This window comes from Dromiciops gliroides, chromosome 3, assembly GCF_019393635.1.
Source record: "Dromiciops gliroides isolate mDroGli1 chromosome 3, mDroGli1.pri, whole genome shotgun sequence".
Classification (NCBI taxonomy): Eukaryota; Metazoa; Chordata; class Mammalia; order Microbiotheria; family Microbiotheriidae; genus Dromiciops; species Dromiciops gliroides.
In genome coordinates, this window is record NC_057863.1 from 378,642,040 (window position 1) to 378,661,640 (window position 19,601).

Here is a 19,601-nt window from a genome sequence, read left to right on the forward strand (position 1 = left end):
TGCACTCTCCCATGAATATGCCTTCATTCACATTGTTTCCCTTGTGAAGAATATGCTTCCCCTTCTTTCCTCCGCTTATACAAATCTTATTTATTCCTTTTCTTTTTTTTCCCCCTATTAAAAACATATAAGGGGCAGCTAGTTGGCGCAGTGGATAAAGCACTGGCCTTGAATTCAGGACAACTTGAGTTCAAATCCAGCCTCAGACACTTGACACTTAACTAGCTGTGTGACCCTGGGCAAGTCACTTAACTGTCATTTCCCTGCAAAAACGAACAAAAAACCAAAAAAAACCCACATATAATAGTTATCACGTAAATTTCTCTTTTTTTCTTCCTCTCTCCAGAGATGGCTACCATTAGACACACACACACACACACACACACACACACACACACACACACCCCATTAGAATGCAAGCTCATTGAGAAGAGGGATGGTTGATTAAGTGGCTTGGTAGTAGGTAGCAAAACCTGGGTTCGAGCCCAAATTTGATTCCAAATCTGGGATTCTTTCCACTAAACCTTACTGTCCAAGTTACACAACGGGCCACAGTACATTTCTTGCACTTCTTATGTATGTCTTGTAGCCACCAGTGCAGAGTATACTCTAAGGTGCTTAGTCACGATTGAAACTCAGCTGAGTTTCAGCCCCTTGTCATTTAATAGGAATTCCCAAACTCCAATAGCTTGGGATCTCCTTAGTGTGGGGACTCCCTTCTCCACTGGATATCCCTGAGAGCTGCCAAGGCTGAAAATCCCTTGGCCAGTCTAGTGATGATCCTGTCTGAATTTATCCAGGCTGTTCCTAGGACAAGGGGGTCTTTGGTCTATCATTAGAACTATACTTGAGGGGCAGCTAGGTGGCGCAGTGGATAAAGCACCAGCCCTGAATTCAGGAGGACCTGAGTTCAAATCTGGCCTCAGACACTTGACACTTACTAGCTGTGTGACCTTGGGCAAGTCACTTAACCCCCATTGTCCTCCCCCCAAAACAAACAAACAAACAAAAAAAGAACTATACTTGAAACCTTTCTGGCTTGCACTGTAACATTTTGCTGATACAAGGATAGGGACTGGGATTGGTAATGGGATGGTGTTGATATAGACAACTCCCTGAAGGAGGAAACCTTCTCTATTAGTACAGGATGGGACCTTCTCTGAATATTTATAGACTTAGAGCAGGCATTGGCAAACTAGGGCCCCAATGGGTCAAATCGGGCCCCACCATCTGTTTTTGTACCTCCCCAAGAATGTAGTCTCAGTTTGTAGGCCACATCAAAACAGAGGAGGAATGGATTTGGCTCTTAGTTTGCAGACCCCTCCTGGTCCCAGTCCCAGAACTCTGAGAGGCTCAGTCATTTACTGAGGATCACACAGTCAGAAAGGGTCAGTGGCAAGACTTTAATCTAGGTCTTTCTGGCTCAGAAGTCAGCTCTCTACCTTGCCATACTACCTCTCTTCTGCCATAGCCTTCAAAGACCGAGAGTCACCAGTATGCCATTACAATATCACTGGAAGGTTTAAACAAATCACAGCATATCGGAGTTTGAAGGAACCTCAGAGGACATCTATTTCAATCCACAGCTGCAACGTCAATCCATTAAAAACATCCTAGGTATATACCCAGACCTTGAAGTCCTCCAGTACTGGGAAACTCTATGTCTAATGAGGTAGCCCTTTGCTGTTTCTTCCTCCAGATAATTTCTATTATCTATCTATTTCTTTCCCCATTCTTATGATTAAGCTTTAGTCTGAGTCCCTATGATCACATTTGAACCTAGACTTTGGCATTTACCTACTTTTTAGCCTTCAGACTCTATTCCCTCCAATCTACTCTGTAATGCACAGAAATGATTGCCTTCCTCCACAAAAAACCAACCAAACAACCAAACAAAACAAAAAAACAAACCAAAACAAATCAAAACAAAAACCAATGGGCCAGTTTGGACCATCTTCAAATGACTTTCCACTGTAAAAAAGAAACTTATCATGGATTTCAAAGGCCTCCACCAATCATTTCTCCTAATGCCTTCATCACTTCCTTTTTTGTGAAGTCCATACATTCCAAGCAGGCTCCCTCTTGCTGGTTCCTGCTGTGCTTTTTCTAGTCTCTAAAGAAATCTCAGGCCACATTTCCCTCCTTGCTGTGTCTTTCCTATTTATCTCTGCTAAATTATATTCCTTTCTTTCCAAATTCTGCTCAAGCCTCACTTCCTTCACAATAACTTAAATACATCATCTTAACACGATGGCAGAAATGCTCCTATTCTCACACGTTCCTTATTTGTCCATGTCACAGAATACTGCCATTGGAAGAAGGAATCTTAGCGACCACCCAATCTGCTGATTTTATACATAAGAAAACCAAGTCTGGAAGGGTGAATGATTTATCAGTTACATTGCTATTTAGTGGAAGAACCAGGACTACAATTCAACTCTCCTTACTTCCATGTTCTCTTTCTACCATAGCCATCAAATTTTCATTAAGGATTGATTCTGAATGGGACCAGTCTGAATAATATGTGAAAAACTGCTGTGTTAAATTTTAAACTTTTGACAATAAGGAGTTCAAATGAGAGAATGTAGATAAAGTAATTTGAAAACCTTGCCTCTAATTCTTCACTTCTCACCCACTTCTTAAGTCCTGTTCAGTTGAGCTTCTTCACTCCCAACTCAACTGAAACCTCTCTCTAAAGTGACCAGTGATCTCTTGTTAAATTCAACAGCCTTTTCTCAGTTCTCATCCTTCTTGACCTCTCTGTAGCTTTTGACTTTGTTGGCCACTTTCTAGATAATCAGTCAACAGGTATTTGTTAAACACCTATTATGTACTCCTCAAGGAGTTTACATTCTACCAGACAATTTCTCATCCTTCAGCTTTTCCTTTTCCTTGTTCTCTTCCTACCTGTCTGATTGCTCTCTGTCTGTTGTCATCATCTATGTCCCACTTCCTAAGCAAGGATATACGCCAGGACACAATGATGGGACTTCTGCTCTTCTTTCTCTATGCTATCCCTCAGCGGTCTCATCTATCCCATGGGTGATCAATCCCATGGGCTCAATTATCATCATTATGCATATGATGACATGGCAGGCCTTCGTTTCCTTCTTAAGCCCTAGCTCCACAACACCAACATACTTCCTGGACATTGCTACCAAGAGAGGTACCTCAACACACATGTCCAAAATGAAATTCATTATCTTAAAAGCTAATGATTGCCAGAATGCATACATCAAATACTTGCATATACCTCAGAAATGTAATGGAAGCCCAGGGCAGCCATCATATGGAAACCTGGTCTAATTATAAACAATCAAGCATGTCCTGCCAAATTTGAGGAGATCATTTAGGGCTATTGATAGTCATTATGACCATTAACTCTACATTCAGTTAAGTAGAATAAAGCAATTTCTGACTAAGGAACTAAATCGAAACTAGTTCAGTAGCTTAATTCATCAAAGCAAAACTCTCAAAGCTTAAATGTCTTCCTAAGTATTTTCTGATGAGGTCATGACTTTGTTAGTTCTGTTTTGCTCAAATTAGAAGTAACTTTGGGATTGCATTTTTATAAATCCACTTTCTAAGTCTCTTGGTATTTTGGTTGGTTTTGAATGTCCCCAAAGTAGTCTCTGAACTTGGACATTGCACAAATAGCTATTCCCATATAGAGTGTCTATCTGCAGATAGCCAGGCTTTTATGCATTTGTGTGTCTATATAGACACACACCTGCATATGTTTATGTCATCAAAAAATCCCAAGCATTAAAAGGAACTATAATCCAATCCATACCTGAAGCAAAATTGTCCTCTATAACATGCTTGACATACAGTCATCTATCTGTGACAGAGAGCTCACTACTTTCTTAGGCAGTTCATTCCATGTTTAGGTCACACTAATTGCTGGAGTTGTTTTTGTTTTTTTTTTCTTCCCTCACACTGAGTCAAAATCTGCCTTTTCACAGTTACTTTGTGGACCTTTGGGACTAAATGAAATAAGTCTAAGCTCTCTTATTCTCAGCTGCCTTTCAAAAATTTGAAGACACATCCATTTGTGTACATGTATTATATCCTGGTATAGACAAAAGACAGCCGGATTGTACTATAGATGTGTTTAGAGGGATCCTGGGATTTTCAGGGAAGGCTTCCAAAAGCAGGTGAATTGAAGGGGGAGAGAGAAAGCAAATAATTCAGTAGAAAGAAGCATGGATAGAAAGTGGCCAATGCAGAAAAATTTTTTGACATGATAATATTCTCAAGAGGCATGTGTTCCCATAACTTTTGAACATTGGTTGCTCTAAGCTAGGGCTGGGCTAACCCACAAGGAAAGTCTATCATTTGCTTGACCTGGTGGAGTCCCTGAGATCTTTTTGTCCTTTCCCAAGGAATGTCATAGGAATGCAAGATTTAGAACCAGGAGGCGCAATAGACTTAATCATCTGGACCCACCCTTTATTTTACAGATGAGGCAACTGATAAGAGAGGAGATAGCAAGGACTTCTCACCTTGGCAAACTCTGCTCATTGGCTTTTCCTCAAGCTACAGACATTTCTGTTATAATGAGATATATAGGTTCCTATGCAATATGCGAAATCATGGGCAATAAAAACCACAGAGTTTATAAAGGAAATGGAGTTAGGGGCACAACATTCAAAATTTTTTGTCAGTGACACATGCAAAAAAAAAGATAAAAATCTAATAAAACTGAAAGCACGGGGGAAGCTAGGTGGTGCAGGGGATAAAGCATCGGCCCTGGATTCAAAAGGACCTGAGTTCAAATCCAGCCTCAGACACTTGACACTTACTAGTTGTGTAACCCCGGGCAAATCACTTAACCCTCATTGCCCTGCAAAAAACAAAAACAAAACTGAAAGCACAGTTTTTATACATGTTGAATTGTTAAGAAATAAAAGAATAGGGGCAGCTAGGTGGCGCAGTGGATAGAGCACTTGTCCTGGAGTCAGGAGGACCTGAGTTCAAATCCGACCTCAGACACTTAACACTTACTAGCTGTGTGACTCTAGGCAAGTCACTTAACCCCAATTGCCTCACCAAAAAAAAAAAAAAAAATACTATGCTCAGCAAACATCCCAGGCTGCACAAGCAAGTTGGGCAGCCTTTAACTCCTGGCCTGAGGCTAAGGCTAAGGAAGAAGTGTGGACCAGCCCTTCCCTGTCCACAGTTCCCACCACACCAGCACATACACAAGAAGTATGGCATTGTACCTTGAAAAAGACCTGATGTTTGCTTATGGAAGTATATATCAGAATGGTTAAAGCTTTTGAGTTATTGTGAAGTGGCAGTTTTCAGTAGTCTAGCTGTTTCTTGCAAAAGAAATTGAAGCAAACTCAAAATTTGTGTTATGCTCAAAGTGTTCCCTAACATGTCAATTGCATTGGAACAAATTCACGTTTTTGAAACATGCTTTATAGTCCAACCAATAGGACTATAAATGACCCAATCTGGGTCATTCAGCCTAAGACTAGGTCTAAGGGTCTTCCATGTTTAAGTGAAACATGAAGAAGAGAGATAATCCAAGGTACTGAAATAAAGCTAGGCTAGCAGTGACTAAGCTAGGAACTGTCCTCTGTCATTTTAACAGAGAGAAAGACTTAAAAAATCAAGATGAGACTCAGAAGACTTTAGAAGTTAAGTCTTTGAAGGTACCCATTTGACAGGTAGTCAACATAATATCTGTTCACACCTTAAATGACATTTCTACTTCTCTTAACCATTTAAACCAGGAAGCCTCAGCTCTTGGCAAAACAGGCCTTGATTCCACTGACATTTCTCTGTGCCCCTACATCTTATCAGTTTTTATGTCCCTAGAAGAGAAAGACTTGTTTACTGACCTGTATGCAGTAAGACTCATTCAGGATTCTCTTTGGGAGAAAGGATTAAGTGCCTACATGAGCATTTGAATGGGCAAGGTACCACTGAGAAATAATAAAATGTGTTCTGCAACACCAGTATAAGCACGAGTTTCTTGTGACCAGAGGTGCTCTCTGACTTAATACTTCTTTGCAGGGCAGCTAGATGGCGCAGTGGTTAACACTTGACACTTACTAGCTGTGTGACCCTGGGCAAGTCACTTAACCCCCATTGCCCCACAAAAAAAAATACTTCTTTGCTCCCCTAAAGTGCCTAGAACAGTGTTTTACACATAGTACATGAAATAATAAGTACTCAAGGCCTGATATGAAATAGTTATGCTGCCTGCAGCCATGCAATGCAGTGAGGGGTTTGTCATTAGAGGATGGACAGTAGCATTGGGATTACCGAATGCATTAATGACTGGATATTTGGAGGTAGCAAGTCACACTGAAAAAAATGCTAATAGGCTTGGAGTTTGAGGATATGTGTTCAAATCCTGCCTCCACAGTCACATATCCTCCCTGGGCCTCAGTTTCTTCATCTGTAAAAGAAAGAAGTTGGACTAGATGACCTCTTAGGTCTCTTTCGGCTCTAAATCAATGATTTTGTTATTATATTTATATTGCACAATGGCCCACAATTAGTTAGGGTTAGGTGGCCCCTGAGGAAAAGGAGACCCTAAGAATTTGAAAACGGCTTCGATCTAGAGCAGGAAAACATGTGAGAAGTGCCCGGGGGTACCAAAGGTGCCAGAAAACAATCCAGAAGAAAAAAGAAAGGAGCCAGTTTGGAAGAAATAATCGCCTATGAATACGCACGGACCAGGATTACCTATATTCAGAGGGAGTCCTCAAAAGAATCTGTAGATAACTTGGTACAACAACACTATCGGCATTCACCAATGCATGAATAAGTTATTCAAAAAGGGCTCATTTGGACAGAGAATTAATTTAAAACAGCTTTATTACAAACATTAGCATTCCTTTCAGTCTTCTAACACACACAGAAGCAGGGCTGAGGTTTTGTGGCCCCATCCACGTGGTCCCAACACAGCTGGCTTGCCTGTCATCAGATCCCTCCAATACAAAGATGGATACTGGTCCCTGAATTTCAACAATAATGGACCCTCTGGGAGAATAAGACAGATAGCACTATGCTGGGATCTTTCTGCTCCTTTCTCTTGCTTTCCCGTTTTCTGACTTAGGAGAATTACAGCAATGGGTAAAAGGGGGCTGCTATCTTCAGGTAGACACACTTGTTGATGAGGCAAAAAGGCAAGAAGAGCCAGAAAAAGGAGTACAGGCAACTGGTGAGATAAGGACTTTTCAGGTGTTTCTCCTTATGGGGCTGCTGGCACTGAAGGACAGATGTCCTTACATGTCTGTGCCCTGACTGAGAAGGAACAGAGTAGAATGGGGAGGGAGGGAGACAGGACAGGGAGTTAGAGAGCAAGGTGGGGTGGGTAAAAGACGTGGATTTTAAAATTTTTCAGCCTACAATGAAAGAAACTGAGGAAGAGCTGAGACAATAGCACCTTATTAAAGGTTCCTTGGACCCCTCTAATGAAGTAGACCTCAGATCTTCCTCACAATCTAAGATGCCCCCTTCCTCCAGGGCCTAATTTTTATGAGGTTTGATGCCAGCTTTGATACCTGAACACTTCAGAAGGGCTATACAAAATACAGAACCCCAATAGTTGATAGACCTTGCTTAGAGGGCCAAAAATGATGGATCAGCCAAAAAATAGTAGGGGAGTCCCAGGTTGGGCGAAACATGGGACATTTTCACTGACTAAGTGGTCATAACACAAGTTGAGCAATAGAGAGTGGTCTGGAAGTACAAAAATAAGTTGGGGGACTTTCCATGTAATTGAATCACCTCTGCCATGTTGGGCTTGGTCACCACAAGAAAAAACAAGGGTGGAGGGCCTCTAGTTAGCTTCCTATGATTAAGCAAATGAATTTAAAATCTGTTGTTCATAGCTCTAGGACCTAACATGCAGAATTTATAATCACTACCCCTATCCAACTGATTAATATTGATTGGAATAGAGTAGGGGTCCAAATGAATCATTTCTTATAGAGAGAAAGAGAGAGAGGTGTGGGGAGGGAGATTTTCTTCCAGTTTTATTGGCATATGAACCTACTGAAAATTCCCGCCCACTCATAGCATGGGTGGTAGCCTCTCTAACACATGCTTTCTCCGTGTTACATAGGAGCAGACCAAGGCAAAGAGGTGGCATAGTGAAAACACACTATATTAGCAGCCAGGAAACCTATATTTAAAGTCCTACCTTGAACCTAGGTCTGTAACATGGAAGCAATTTGGGACTTCTACTTCTTTTTCATCCCTGACATTTCAATAAACTGTCAAGTCCTGTTGATTTTTAACTCAGCTGCTTCTTTTGTAGCTCTTGCCCTCCATTACAAACAACCAACTAAATTCAGATCTTCATTACTTCTTACCTGGACTAATGCACTGTATTTCCAACTGGGAGGGACTAGTCACTTACCTCTCCTATTCACTGTATATATGTTCTCTCCTAAACTATCTTGTATTTACCTACTTTGTATGTATTTGTGCTTATATATCTGTATACATGTATATGTTTATATATATATATGTGTGTGTGTGTGTGTGTGTGTGTGTGTGTATACACACATGTGATGGGGTCAGCTGACAAGGTATTCTTCTTGAGAAGACATACCTTGAAGCAAGTGAGATAAGCCCATTAGGTATGGCTGCTGCCTTTGTGGAGCTAGGGGGATGGAGATGGGAGCAGACTCTCACCCAATTTACCCCCCACACTCTGGTGACCACCCCCAATAAGGGAACTTTTCACAGTCAAATGATCACCCCATCGGGTTTTTCTACCATCAGTCCTCTACAAAAGCATCTTCCTGTCTCCTGCTTGAGGAGATAGTTAGACTTCTCTCTTGGTTTCCTTTCTCTAGAGCCTAAATAAAATATTATTTTATTCTAATTGGATTTGTGCATGAGAGGGTATAATTCTTTAAAGAGGAATACCTACCTAAGAACCCCAACATCACTACCCCCCACCCAACCATTTCCCCTATAACATATACTAGTTGTCTCTTCTATGATAATGTAAGCTCATTGCAAGGAGGGATCATTATATTCTTTCTGTTTGTATACACCACCATGCACAATGCCTGACCTATATATAGGATGGGCTTAATACAGACTTGTTGACTGATTTGCACCAGACTAATCTTCCTGGTACACAGTTTGGGATTGTGATACTTTGCTTAAAAACATTCAGTTGCTTTCCTCTGCATGCTAGATAAATTCCAAACTCTTAAGCCTCTCTCCCACCTGGCCCCAAACTACCTCTCCAATTTGATATCAATCAATAAACATTTAACAAGTGCCTACAATGTAGCAGGCCCTGTGCTAAGCTCTGGGGATACCAAAAAAAAAAAAAAAAGGCAAAAGATGGCCCCTGCCTTCAAGAAGCTCTCAATCATAACTGGAAAATAATAAAATATTTATATGGAAAAAAAGAAGCTCTCAGTCTAATGGAGGAACTTACAGTCTAATGATTTCACATTTTCCCCTTTCATATATACTATACCCAAAATGGAAGAGTCACTGTTCATACATCTCTACTGAAATTTTGTGTCTCAAGGCTTCAGCTCTTCCACAAAGTTCTCTCTTCTCCCACTACAGCTTTCCCTCTCTTCTCTGGATTACTCTTTATAAACACTCACATCATTATACTTTGTATTATGGTTACTTACACATGTGAGCTCCCTGTTAGGGTGCAGGGGCTTCTCATTTATCATTGTATTCCTCTTAGCACCTGGATGCAGTGTTCTATACATAGTAGGAGCTTAACAAATGTTTGGGGAATTTAACTAACTCTTAAGTAAAGGAGAATATTCATGATTTATACATATGTTTGTTGAATGTCTTTAGTTTGCTGTTTGTGCAGTATGTGCCTGCCTGCCTGTGTCAACATTTACTCAGGCTGTAGGCTCTGAGAGGGAAGAGACTGTCCCTGGCTTCTATCAGTCTTTGTATGGTGACTTGCAGAGGGTCTCACACAATCAAGTATTCGATAAATATACTTGGATGAAGAAATCCTTTGTATGATCTAACTTGACTCAAGAGACACACTGAAAAGGAGTCAAAGGTTGGTCATTTCAGGGATTTTATAATGACAGAACTGGTGCCTGACATCCTCATTATTACATTATCCTTGCTTAATGTGACCTAACCCCAAGCAGAGGTCCCAGGGAATATCAAACAAACTCTCAACATGCATAATTCATCAATCTTTGTCCAAAGAACAGGGGTGTGGGATTGAAATGATTTCTTCTGATTTGTGGTGGGGTTTTTTTTGTCTTTTGGTCAAAAGAGAAAAAAGCTTTTCAGTCTTGACTCTATTACACAAAGAAGGGAAAAAACACAACATCACCCAAAGCTCTGCTCAACAGAATTTTCCTGGAGGTGAAGATACTACAGGTGAAGTTCTTTCTTTAAAAACAAAACAAGAAAAAAGTGTTCAAACACTTGAGTATCATGGAATTTGCAGGAAAAATGATAGATATAGAACTGTTTTAAGCCAAGGAAGGAAAAAGCAGCTGAGTCTTAACTTTACTTGATTATTTAAATTTCCTCTTAAGTGCTTGACAATGTAGATTAGAAATCCACAATTGTGATCACAATTTTTATTATTTATAGGCAATTTTTCTAGCAGAGTCTTATTAATGACAATAAGGGTAAAAAGAGTTCCTGACTCTTTTTCCTGAAAAAATTTTGATACTGGGGAGAGGAATGTGAATCACATAGTAGAACCAATTCCACTAGAGGTTCCAAGTGTGACAGTCATTCCTTCAGCCTATATTTATTGTGTCTACTGGGTACAGAGTACTAGATCCTCTTTAACTAGGGGAAACAGAAGTCTTAGCTAACACCCAGAAACACTAATTCAGCAGAATCCACAATAGTGAAATAAAGATATGTGCAAGGGAGTTGGGCATGTGCATAGAAGTCCACAGATGGACATGAAATATTTTCTGGACTCCTCTTTCCCTTCCTTAAAGACTGAGTTCCCTGAATTTTCTGGTTGGTAACATTTTCTTGTCATTTGTTCTACTCTGATCCGACAGTTATTTGGAGCTTATTTCTGACAAGAAACTCATGAATCATCATCTATATTGACTCCCACAGTTAAGATGAAAAAATATTAACAAGCTGAAAATAACACCCATGATCTCGACCTCTAGCAAGGTAAATAAAAGCAATCATAAAGCAGAAACTGTCACTAAGCTGAATGAGAATGGTGTGTAACTTCATCTCAGATAACAAAAAAATGTAGCCATTTGGGAGGTGTTTCCTCCTCCCACTTTTCTCCTTTGCTCAACAGGTACAGAACTAGGAACCAGAAGGTACTTACAACTCTAAACCAAAGCTGGACATGAAAAGAGATACTTGTTCAAAGGATAAGTAAGCAAACTGGTGGGCTTGGCCACACAAGCACCTAACAGGCACATCATTGCCATCTCTAGCCAGAGCCTAGTCTCTCTGCTTGGCACTTACTTTAGCACATCCTTGTCCTTGTTGAGGTGTTGGAAGAAAGATGGCTCACAGATGAGTTGGTTTTCTTGGCAGACTTGTTTGCATGATTTCCCAGGTTCGGAGAGCTTCACCTGCAGAGCACTAAGTGGTGGCCACATAACTTGTCCATGACAGAAATCCTATAACAATTAAGCAATGAGTTAAGACTCCACTCAAATGTCACATTTTCTAGGATCCAGAGCTAATGGTCTAGTCAGAAATGATCTTCCTCTATTTGGAACTCTCAGCACCTGTCTTCAGCACTTAACAATATTCTATTTTATTTTGTATGCATGAATGGCACCTCCCCTATTAGAATGAAAGCTAATTCAAGGCAGAGACTGAATCTTATTTACTTTTGTACCCCTCTCAGCACCTAGGAGAGTGATTTACACATAGAGTTTAAGAAATATTGGCTGAGGGAAAGAATGAAGAAATCAATTAATCAATAAGCATTTATCAAATGTCTATTTGTACTAAAGGAAACACAAAAGGTAGAGATGAGATAATCCCTTCCTTCAAGAAGATTGCAATGTAGACAGGGCAAACTGCTCAACCAAAGGTTATTTGGATAACGAAACCACTCTGAATGTTGTTCAGACAACTCTTTGTGATCCCATTTGGGGTTTTCTTGGCAAAGATACTGGAGTAGTTTGCCATTTCCTTCTTCAGCTCATTTTACAGATGAGGAAATTGAAGCAAACAGGGTTAAGTGACTAGTCCAATGTCATACGACTAGTCAGTGTCTAAGGACAGATTTGGATTTAGATCCTCCTGACTTCAGCCCAGGACTCTATGAACTGTGCTACTTAGCTGCCCTGCCCTCCTATAAAAGTAGATGGTTTGGTAACTTCAACAGGTTTATTTATTACAATGAAGGTACTTAAAGCCCAGTCACTAACCAAAAGCTCCCACAGATTCAAGTTATCTAACTTTGAGAGCAAAGGCAAGACAGCATCTTTCTTTTCTATTTGTTAGCCTCTGACTCTGCATGAAGGAGATTAGGACCATACCTTTCAGGTCATCCTGAGTGAAAACTGATAAGTGTAAGTACTCAGTCTTGCAGATAAATCATGGAGTTTATCTCTTTAAACGTCACAGATGAGGAGCAAATGTAGGAAAGAATAGCACCTCTATGCCTCTTGGGGGATGAGGCTAGACAGATCTCAGGCCCTTTGGCCCCTTATCTACAACCTACACTATAGGTGTGGAAGGAGGAAAAACAAGAAAATAAGTGAGCGTGGGGAGAAAGATCCTGATTTCATACACACACACACACACACACACACACACACACACACGTTCAGGAAAGGGAATGGAGAGAAGAGCTAATATTTCAGTGTGCTCCTTGCTAGGGATATGCTAACACAAGCTTCGTAATTAATCTTTATGGAGCAACTATAACAAGTGGCATTCTTAGGAATCCTGTATCTGCTTAAAGCACAGGAGGCTGTTATTATCTCCTAATTCTAGAACAGAAGAAAAAGACCCTCGGCTTAAACTGCAAGATGGTCCACCTAGTTAGTGGTGGGTTTTTTTAAGTACATTAAAAAAACACCCATTAACAAGAATTTATTTTATCTTACTCCCACCTTCTCCCACGCTGCAAAAATTAAAAGTAAAATCCTTGTAATAAATATTAATGGTCAAACAAAACAAATTCCCATGAGGTTGGTTGTATGTTTAATCATCAGTTTTCTGGAGTCCAGGCTGATTACTGTACTGAAACAAGTTTTTGAGTCTTTCAAAGCTGTTAGGGTTGTTGTTGGTGGTGTTTTTACAATGTTATTATAGTTCTCCTGGTTGTTGGGGTTTTTGTTTTTTCAGGGCTATAAGGGTAAAGTAACTTGCCCAGGGTCACACAGCTAGTGAGTGTCAAATGTCTGAGACCATTCTTGAGGTTTTTTTTCCACTTCATTCTGCATCAGTTCATACTAATCTTCCCAAGTTTTTCTGTAACTATCCTCTTTGTCATGTCTCATGGCACAGTAATACACTGTTACAGTCTTGTGTCATAATTTGTTCAACCACTCCTTCCACCTAATTAAGGATAATGAATCAAGGATCAGTCACTCAACAAATGGAAGAGTTAAATCCAGTTCTGCCCTCTTCTTCCCTTTTTAAGGCACACTGGGAGATTTGCTAATCATCCCCATGAGATCATCTACTTTTCTTCAAGTTTGATCAGAAAAGGTGAAAAAAAAAAAGGGTGTGGGTCTTTTTGCATGCTCTCCCTGACAATCAGAAGGCCTGCTGGTAAATAGAGACCATAGAAAGGGTAGCCTACTTTACTTGCAAAGTACAAGCTTCCTTGGAGAAATACTATTAGAAGTGAAGGTTTCATTTTTCACATTACAGGGACGAGGCAGTGGCAAGAGACAGAGGTTAAGGGTCAGCAGATCTGAGTTCAAAGAGTAGCTCTAACTGCTCGTGTGCCTCTTGCTATGTTCTGGTTTTCTCACTGCCACGTAGACCAATCAGCTACCAAATATCACTTATCACCATATATAAAAGGAGTAAAACCAAAATGTTCTTGTGATACATGCATAGAATCAATGTCTTTTGATATTCTAGGGCTTCATGAATAGCTATTTTTTAAAAAAGGTTAGATGGGGGCAGCTAGGTGGCGCAGTGGATAGAGCACCGGCCCTGGAGTCAGGAGTACCTGAGCTCAAATCCGGCCTCAGACACTTAACACTTACTAGCTGTGTGACCCTGGGCAAGTCACTTAACCCCAATTGCCTCACTAAAAAAAAAAAAAAAAAAAAAAAAAAAAAAAAGGTTAGATGTTCTCTCTGACTTCAATTCCAGGTCCTTCTCTTAAAGCAGCTTTCGTATCAGACTCTCAACTTTCTAGACCTCCAGGTTCCTTATCTAGAAAATGAGATGGTTGGAGTAGGTCACCTCTAAGCTCTCTATCAGTACTAATAATCATCTATGAACCTATGCATTACAGTTAAAGAGAGTCCATTTGGAACATGTGATGCTAAATTTGTGCTTAGTGCTATTTCAAATAGTCACTCAATTTATACCAAGAATGAACCTTTCTAGTCTCTTCTTAGAGTTCTATTTAGTGATTTTGAGGAAAGGTAATTATTAATCAATGAATTATTTCATAATTGTAGGTGACAGGAGAAGCAAGATTCAGAGCAAATGACCTCGGTAAGCAGCTGGTAAAACCTAACAATAATGCAAATTTCACAGTAACAAGGATTACAAGATAAATTTGCGTTAGCAATTTATACACAGTTCATAGTGTGATGTAACACGATTGACAACTGTCAATAAGTCATAGCCCCCACAATCATTTTCCAGCAGTGGGATGGGTTTGTATTGTTTCATCCATGCTCTCTCATTAGTTCTGCCTTGTCATTGATAATATACTGAGATCACAAGTCAGGGCTTGAATACCATCGGTGTTTGAGGATCAGTGCTGGTAAGTGATAGCTGTGGAAATTAAACCTATAGCTTTGTATCAGCACCATGGTGTACCCAACTGAGCCAAGGTATACACTTGAAAGTCATTTTATTTGATATCTGCTATGTAGGTCACCTACAAAGAACATATCACTTTATCCTCATTACCCTTAGTTCAGTAAAATGGGGGTAAGAATATTCATATTCTCTACCTCATAGGGTTATGGATAGGGCTTTCTAAATGTTAAAAAGCTCTATAAATGTGTTATATCATCATCATCATAAATGTAATTCCTACAAGTCTGAAACCCTTAGGTATCAATTCCAATGGTTTATTAAATCTTTAACATTACTCAAACCTTTCTGTCTTCCCCACCCACCAGACAACAAGAAAAGGACCAGATTAATTTAACGGGCTTATTCTTATGCCTATACATCACTCATAGATGGCTCTCAATGAGAGTCTTCTATTTATAGGCTGATTGTAAGATGGACAACTTTAACTACTATGTTGACTCTTTCGAGACACTAAGATGCTATTAAATAGCATTTCACTTGAAATGTTATTTCATTTGGATATTTAATAAAAGAAATCAGTTTTTTTAAATTTCATTTTATTTGTTTGTTTCTTTATTCATTCACCCAATTTATTTATTTTTGTAGGGCAATGAGGGTCAAGTGACTTGCCCAAGGTCACAGACAGTGTGTCAAGTGTCTGAGGCCAGATTTCAACTCAGGTCCTCCTGAATCCAAAGCCAATGCTCTATCCACTGCACTACCTAGCTGCCCCCAAGAATTCACTGTTAATTAATGCTGGTAGTGACCACAAAATTTTACTTTAAAGATATTCACTATAAATTGAGAATAGAAAGAATCATAAACATATTAAATAAGTAAATCTGTATTATTAATTATTCCATTACAAAACCTGCCACACTATTTGGCTTTAAGGAAATGCCTATGTTTTTTAATAGAGGGAATATTAAAACATTGATTAGAAAGATAATAACCCAGGTTAGAAAGTAACAGAACCCTTGATCTTACATTAGTGGGATTTTTACCATAGCACAAATTCCCCTAGTTCTCAAGAAAGAGAGCAGAGAACTGATTTTAAAATAGGATTCAATTTAAATAAAGTACAGTAAGGGAGGAAAAAGGAGAGGCTTCATGATGTTCCTAGTTAAAAAGCTTTTTCCCCACTGATCATTCATCTGGGTCTTTTAGATTTGGGCTGCATTTGGTCTATCCTGCCCAGCTGTATTCTCATGCCTGATCAGCGTTGTTAATTACAATTTGCTCTGGACCAGGGTGGGCAATGATAGGCAACTTTGAAATATGTCTTGGAGCAAAGTAGAACTAATAGTAAAACGTATGCCATGTAGCACACAGCTTCTAACACTGTAGTTCAATTTAATTAAAACTGCACTGGGATTTTATAGCTCAAGGTTACACAAGTCCTTTACCTTCCAGTCACCTCCTCAGGGTACAAAGCTTTCCTTGGGGTCTATGAGTCTATATGTTTCTGTCTGTCTCCATCTTCATCCTTCTTCCCAGTTTTAAGGAATTATGTCTTTTTTCCCTAGTTACAGGATAACTTCCAATTGAAGCTCTAAGTACCATGGCCTACTATTGATTATTCAAGGACTGATTATCCCATTTGTAAACTAGAGTTTTTGCTCTTCTCCCTTCCCCTCCTGCTGCTTCACTTGAGGCATTATGGTTCATTAACATCTCTGCCAGAAGGTTATTTGGGGAAAGGTTGGGTGGGGGTAGGGGATGGCAGGGAAGGGGGGTGGTGGTGGTTTACTACTAGTCCCAAGGCTACAGGAATCAGGAGTCAATAACTACTTGAATGATATCCCAAGCTTTTAGCACTATCACTAATGTAAAAAAAATAAGAATATTGGAAATTTCATCCCGAGTTAGTCCAATGCTCCATACAACTACAAATGGACAGTGTATGAGAAAGGTAGCATGGGATGGTGGACACATTGTTGGATTCCTTGGTTCAAATATTTACTAGCTATGTGATCATGGGCAAGTCACTTAATTTCTCAAAGTCTCAATTTTCTCATTTTAAAAATGGGTATGGAGGACAGCTAGATGGCACAGTGGATAAAGCACTGGCCCTGGATTCAGGAGGACCTGAGTTCAAATCTGGCCTCAGACACTTGATACTTGCTAGCTGTGTGACCCTGGGCAAGTCACTTAACCCCCCTTGCCCCACAAAAATAATAGGTATAATCATGCCTGCATTGTCTTAAAGTTCTAAATAAATGACAGGATTATTCAGTCTCTGCCAATGGCTTATATGATGGTGTGGTTGTCCTCTTTTATATAAACATCACAACATTAAGGATATGTCCCAGGACACCCTCACTTTTCTTTAGTAACGTGTTCTAGATCTAGATATAAATCCATTTTAGAACCCATTCAGAAAATTATCTAAATTTTTTGAATGCAAATTCTATGTTCAACCTGCACCATATTTTCAGGTAATAATTCTTCAAGTTTACTATCTGTCACATAAAATGGCACTTCTTTCTATTTGTCTTTAAGAAAATTCTCAGTCATGTTTCAAGGATGGCACAATAGTGCCATAATTCTGGAATTTGATGAACAAATACATGTTCACATGACCCCATTTATATGAGCCAGAACCCAGAGGATATGTGATTGTCTTTCCTCAACCCATATATTTTTGGGGGCGGGGCAATGAGGGTTAAGTGACTTGCCCAGGGTCACACAGCTAGTAAGTGTCAAGTGTCTGTGGTCATATTTGAACTCAGGTCCTCTTGAATCCAGGGCCAGTGCTTTATCCAATGCACCACCTAGCTGCCCCCACTCAACCCATATCTTTCTGTAAGTCCTTAATGAACACTTGGCTGACTGAGGAGTTCTACCCTTCTTGGTCTTTAACAAAATCCTATAGAACATTAAATCTTGAAATATTATTTAGATCAGATTCCTATTACTCAACTATACAGGGCCCATGTTCTCTAGTCTTTCCTCAAACTACACACTCTCCTTCAGTAGCTTGTTCTAGTGTCCTATATGATTATGATGATGATGTTAAATGTCTAAAAACTTAAAGGTTTAAAAAGCACTTTACAAATATTATCTCATTTTATCCTCACAACAACCCTGAGCAGTCAGTATTATTACTACCCTCTCCATTTTCCAGATAAGGAAACAGAGGCAGAGGGAGTTCAAATGTCTTGCCAAGGCAAACACAGCTAGTAAGTATTTAAGAAAAGATTTGAACTTAGATCTTCCTGCCTTCAAATCCAGTACTATATCCACTGCATCTTTTATAAAGTAGCTACTTTTATAAACTTCCACTGCCTACTTTCATAAACAACTAAAAAAAGTTTGTCATTTTCTTAAATCTCCCCATTTCAATTTTGCCCTTTTCATTTAACTTCTTTAAGACAGGCAACACTTCAAGACAGGTGTTCTTGATATGGGATTTGTTAACTCATTTAAAAAAATAAATATTTTGATAACTGTATTTCAATATAATTGGTTTCCTTTGCAACCGTATGCAGTTTACTTTATTCAATTAAAAATAGGATTCTGAAAAGGGGTCTATAGACTTTACCAGACCACCAAAGTTGTCCATGCCCCACAGAAATGGTTAAGAACTTCAGCTCTAAGGCTAGGAGCCTTAGCATAGAAAGTGCTAGCCTCCATTGATAGAGAGAATTTGCTTATGCAGAAGTTCCCTCTCCCAGTGAAATGACACAGCCCCAGTCTCTAGTTCTATCCCTAGGAGTGATCTTCTTCAGATATAAAAACAAAACAAAACCAAACCCCCAAACAAACAAAAAACCTAACCTCATGATATGGAAAAAAAATCACCTCTTTGGATAATTAAACTCACTTTTAGCTTCAATAAACCATCCATCCACTTTCTCTAGCCATTAGAGTAGCAAAAGACTCACCAGCATGTTTTCTTTGCTCTTCTTGAAAATCCTGTCATTGAGGTTATATAAAACAGCAAAACTAACAAGGAAGAAATGTTTTAAAGAGACTTACCTGTTTCTCAATAAATGCATTCATCCTCTGAAGCATGCCTTCACATGTAAACTCGTATGGCATGTAAGGTTCAATCTGTTGAAATAGGACACATTATTTCTGTGTAAGGGGAGAACACTACTCACTGATTTTTCCATTGAATGGGCAGTAAGCTCAGGTTTGCTTATGTCTATGAATTGTTGCTTTTGACACAACAGTCATGATGTTCTAAAGAAGATTCATGGATTTTGTTCATTTCAGAACCTTAATAAAAATTAAGTTCCAAATCTAGCAAAAAGGGAATCCAACTCTGTTGCTCCTACTCCAGATACCCTAACAAGACTTACATCTCCAGGACAGAAGGACAAATACTTGTGCCTCCACCTAAGACCTTGTAGCTTTTACATCATACCCTGATGACCAATTCGTAGGGCAGAGAATTGGACCAGCCCAATATTGGTAACCCTTGGTCTATCAACAATGCTGAAATATAACTGGGTCAAATTCAATTTTCTTTATTTTTCATGGTCTTGTATTGGTATATTATATCGTTCATGAAATGTCCTTATGTTATAACCATGATGTTTGCTGGAGGGATGAATAATAACCAAATACACCATTTGTTCCTATATTCAGCTTGTAATGTTTATCAGTAACACTAGTATTTGTGTCAGTGTAATGATTTGAGGAAGTTGTGTGAATATGGGAAT

The 19,601-nt window shown here is 39.4% G+C and overlaps 1 protein-coding gene across 2 annotated transcripts in view; it reads right to left on the reverse strand.

Annotated features, from left to right (window-relative positions):
- MGAT5 (alpha-1,6-mannosylglycoprotein 6-beta-N-acetylglucosaminyltransferase) overlaps window positions 1–19,601 on the reverse strand; it is a 399,298-nt gene that overhangs the window by 11,888 nt on the left and 367,809 nt on the right. For both annotated transcript variants that reach the window (XM_043993188.1, XM_043993187.1), the window contains 2 exons: window positions 18,913–18,987; window positions 11,440–11,597 (listed from right to left, as the gene is read on the reverse strand). In XM_043993188.1, coding sequence (XP_043849123.1) covers window positions 11,440–11,597; window positions 18,913–18,987 — 233 coding nt within the window. The remainder of the gene's footprint in view (window positions 1–11,439; window positions 11,598–18,912; window positions 18,988–19,601) is intronic.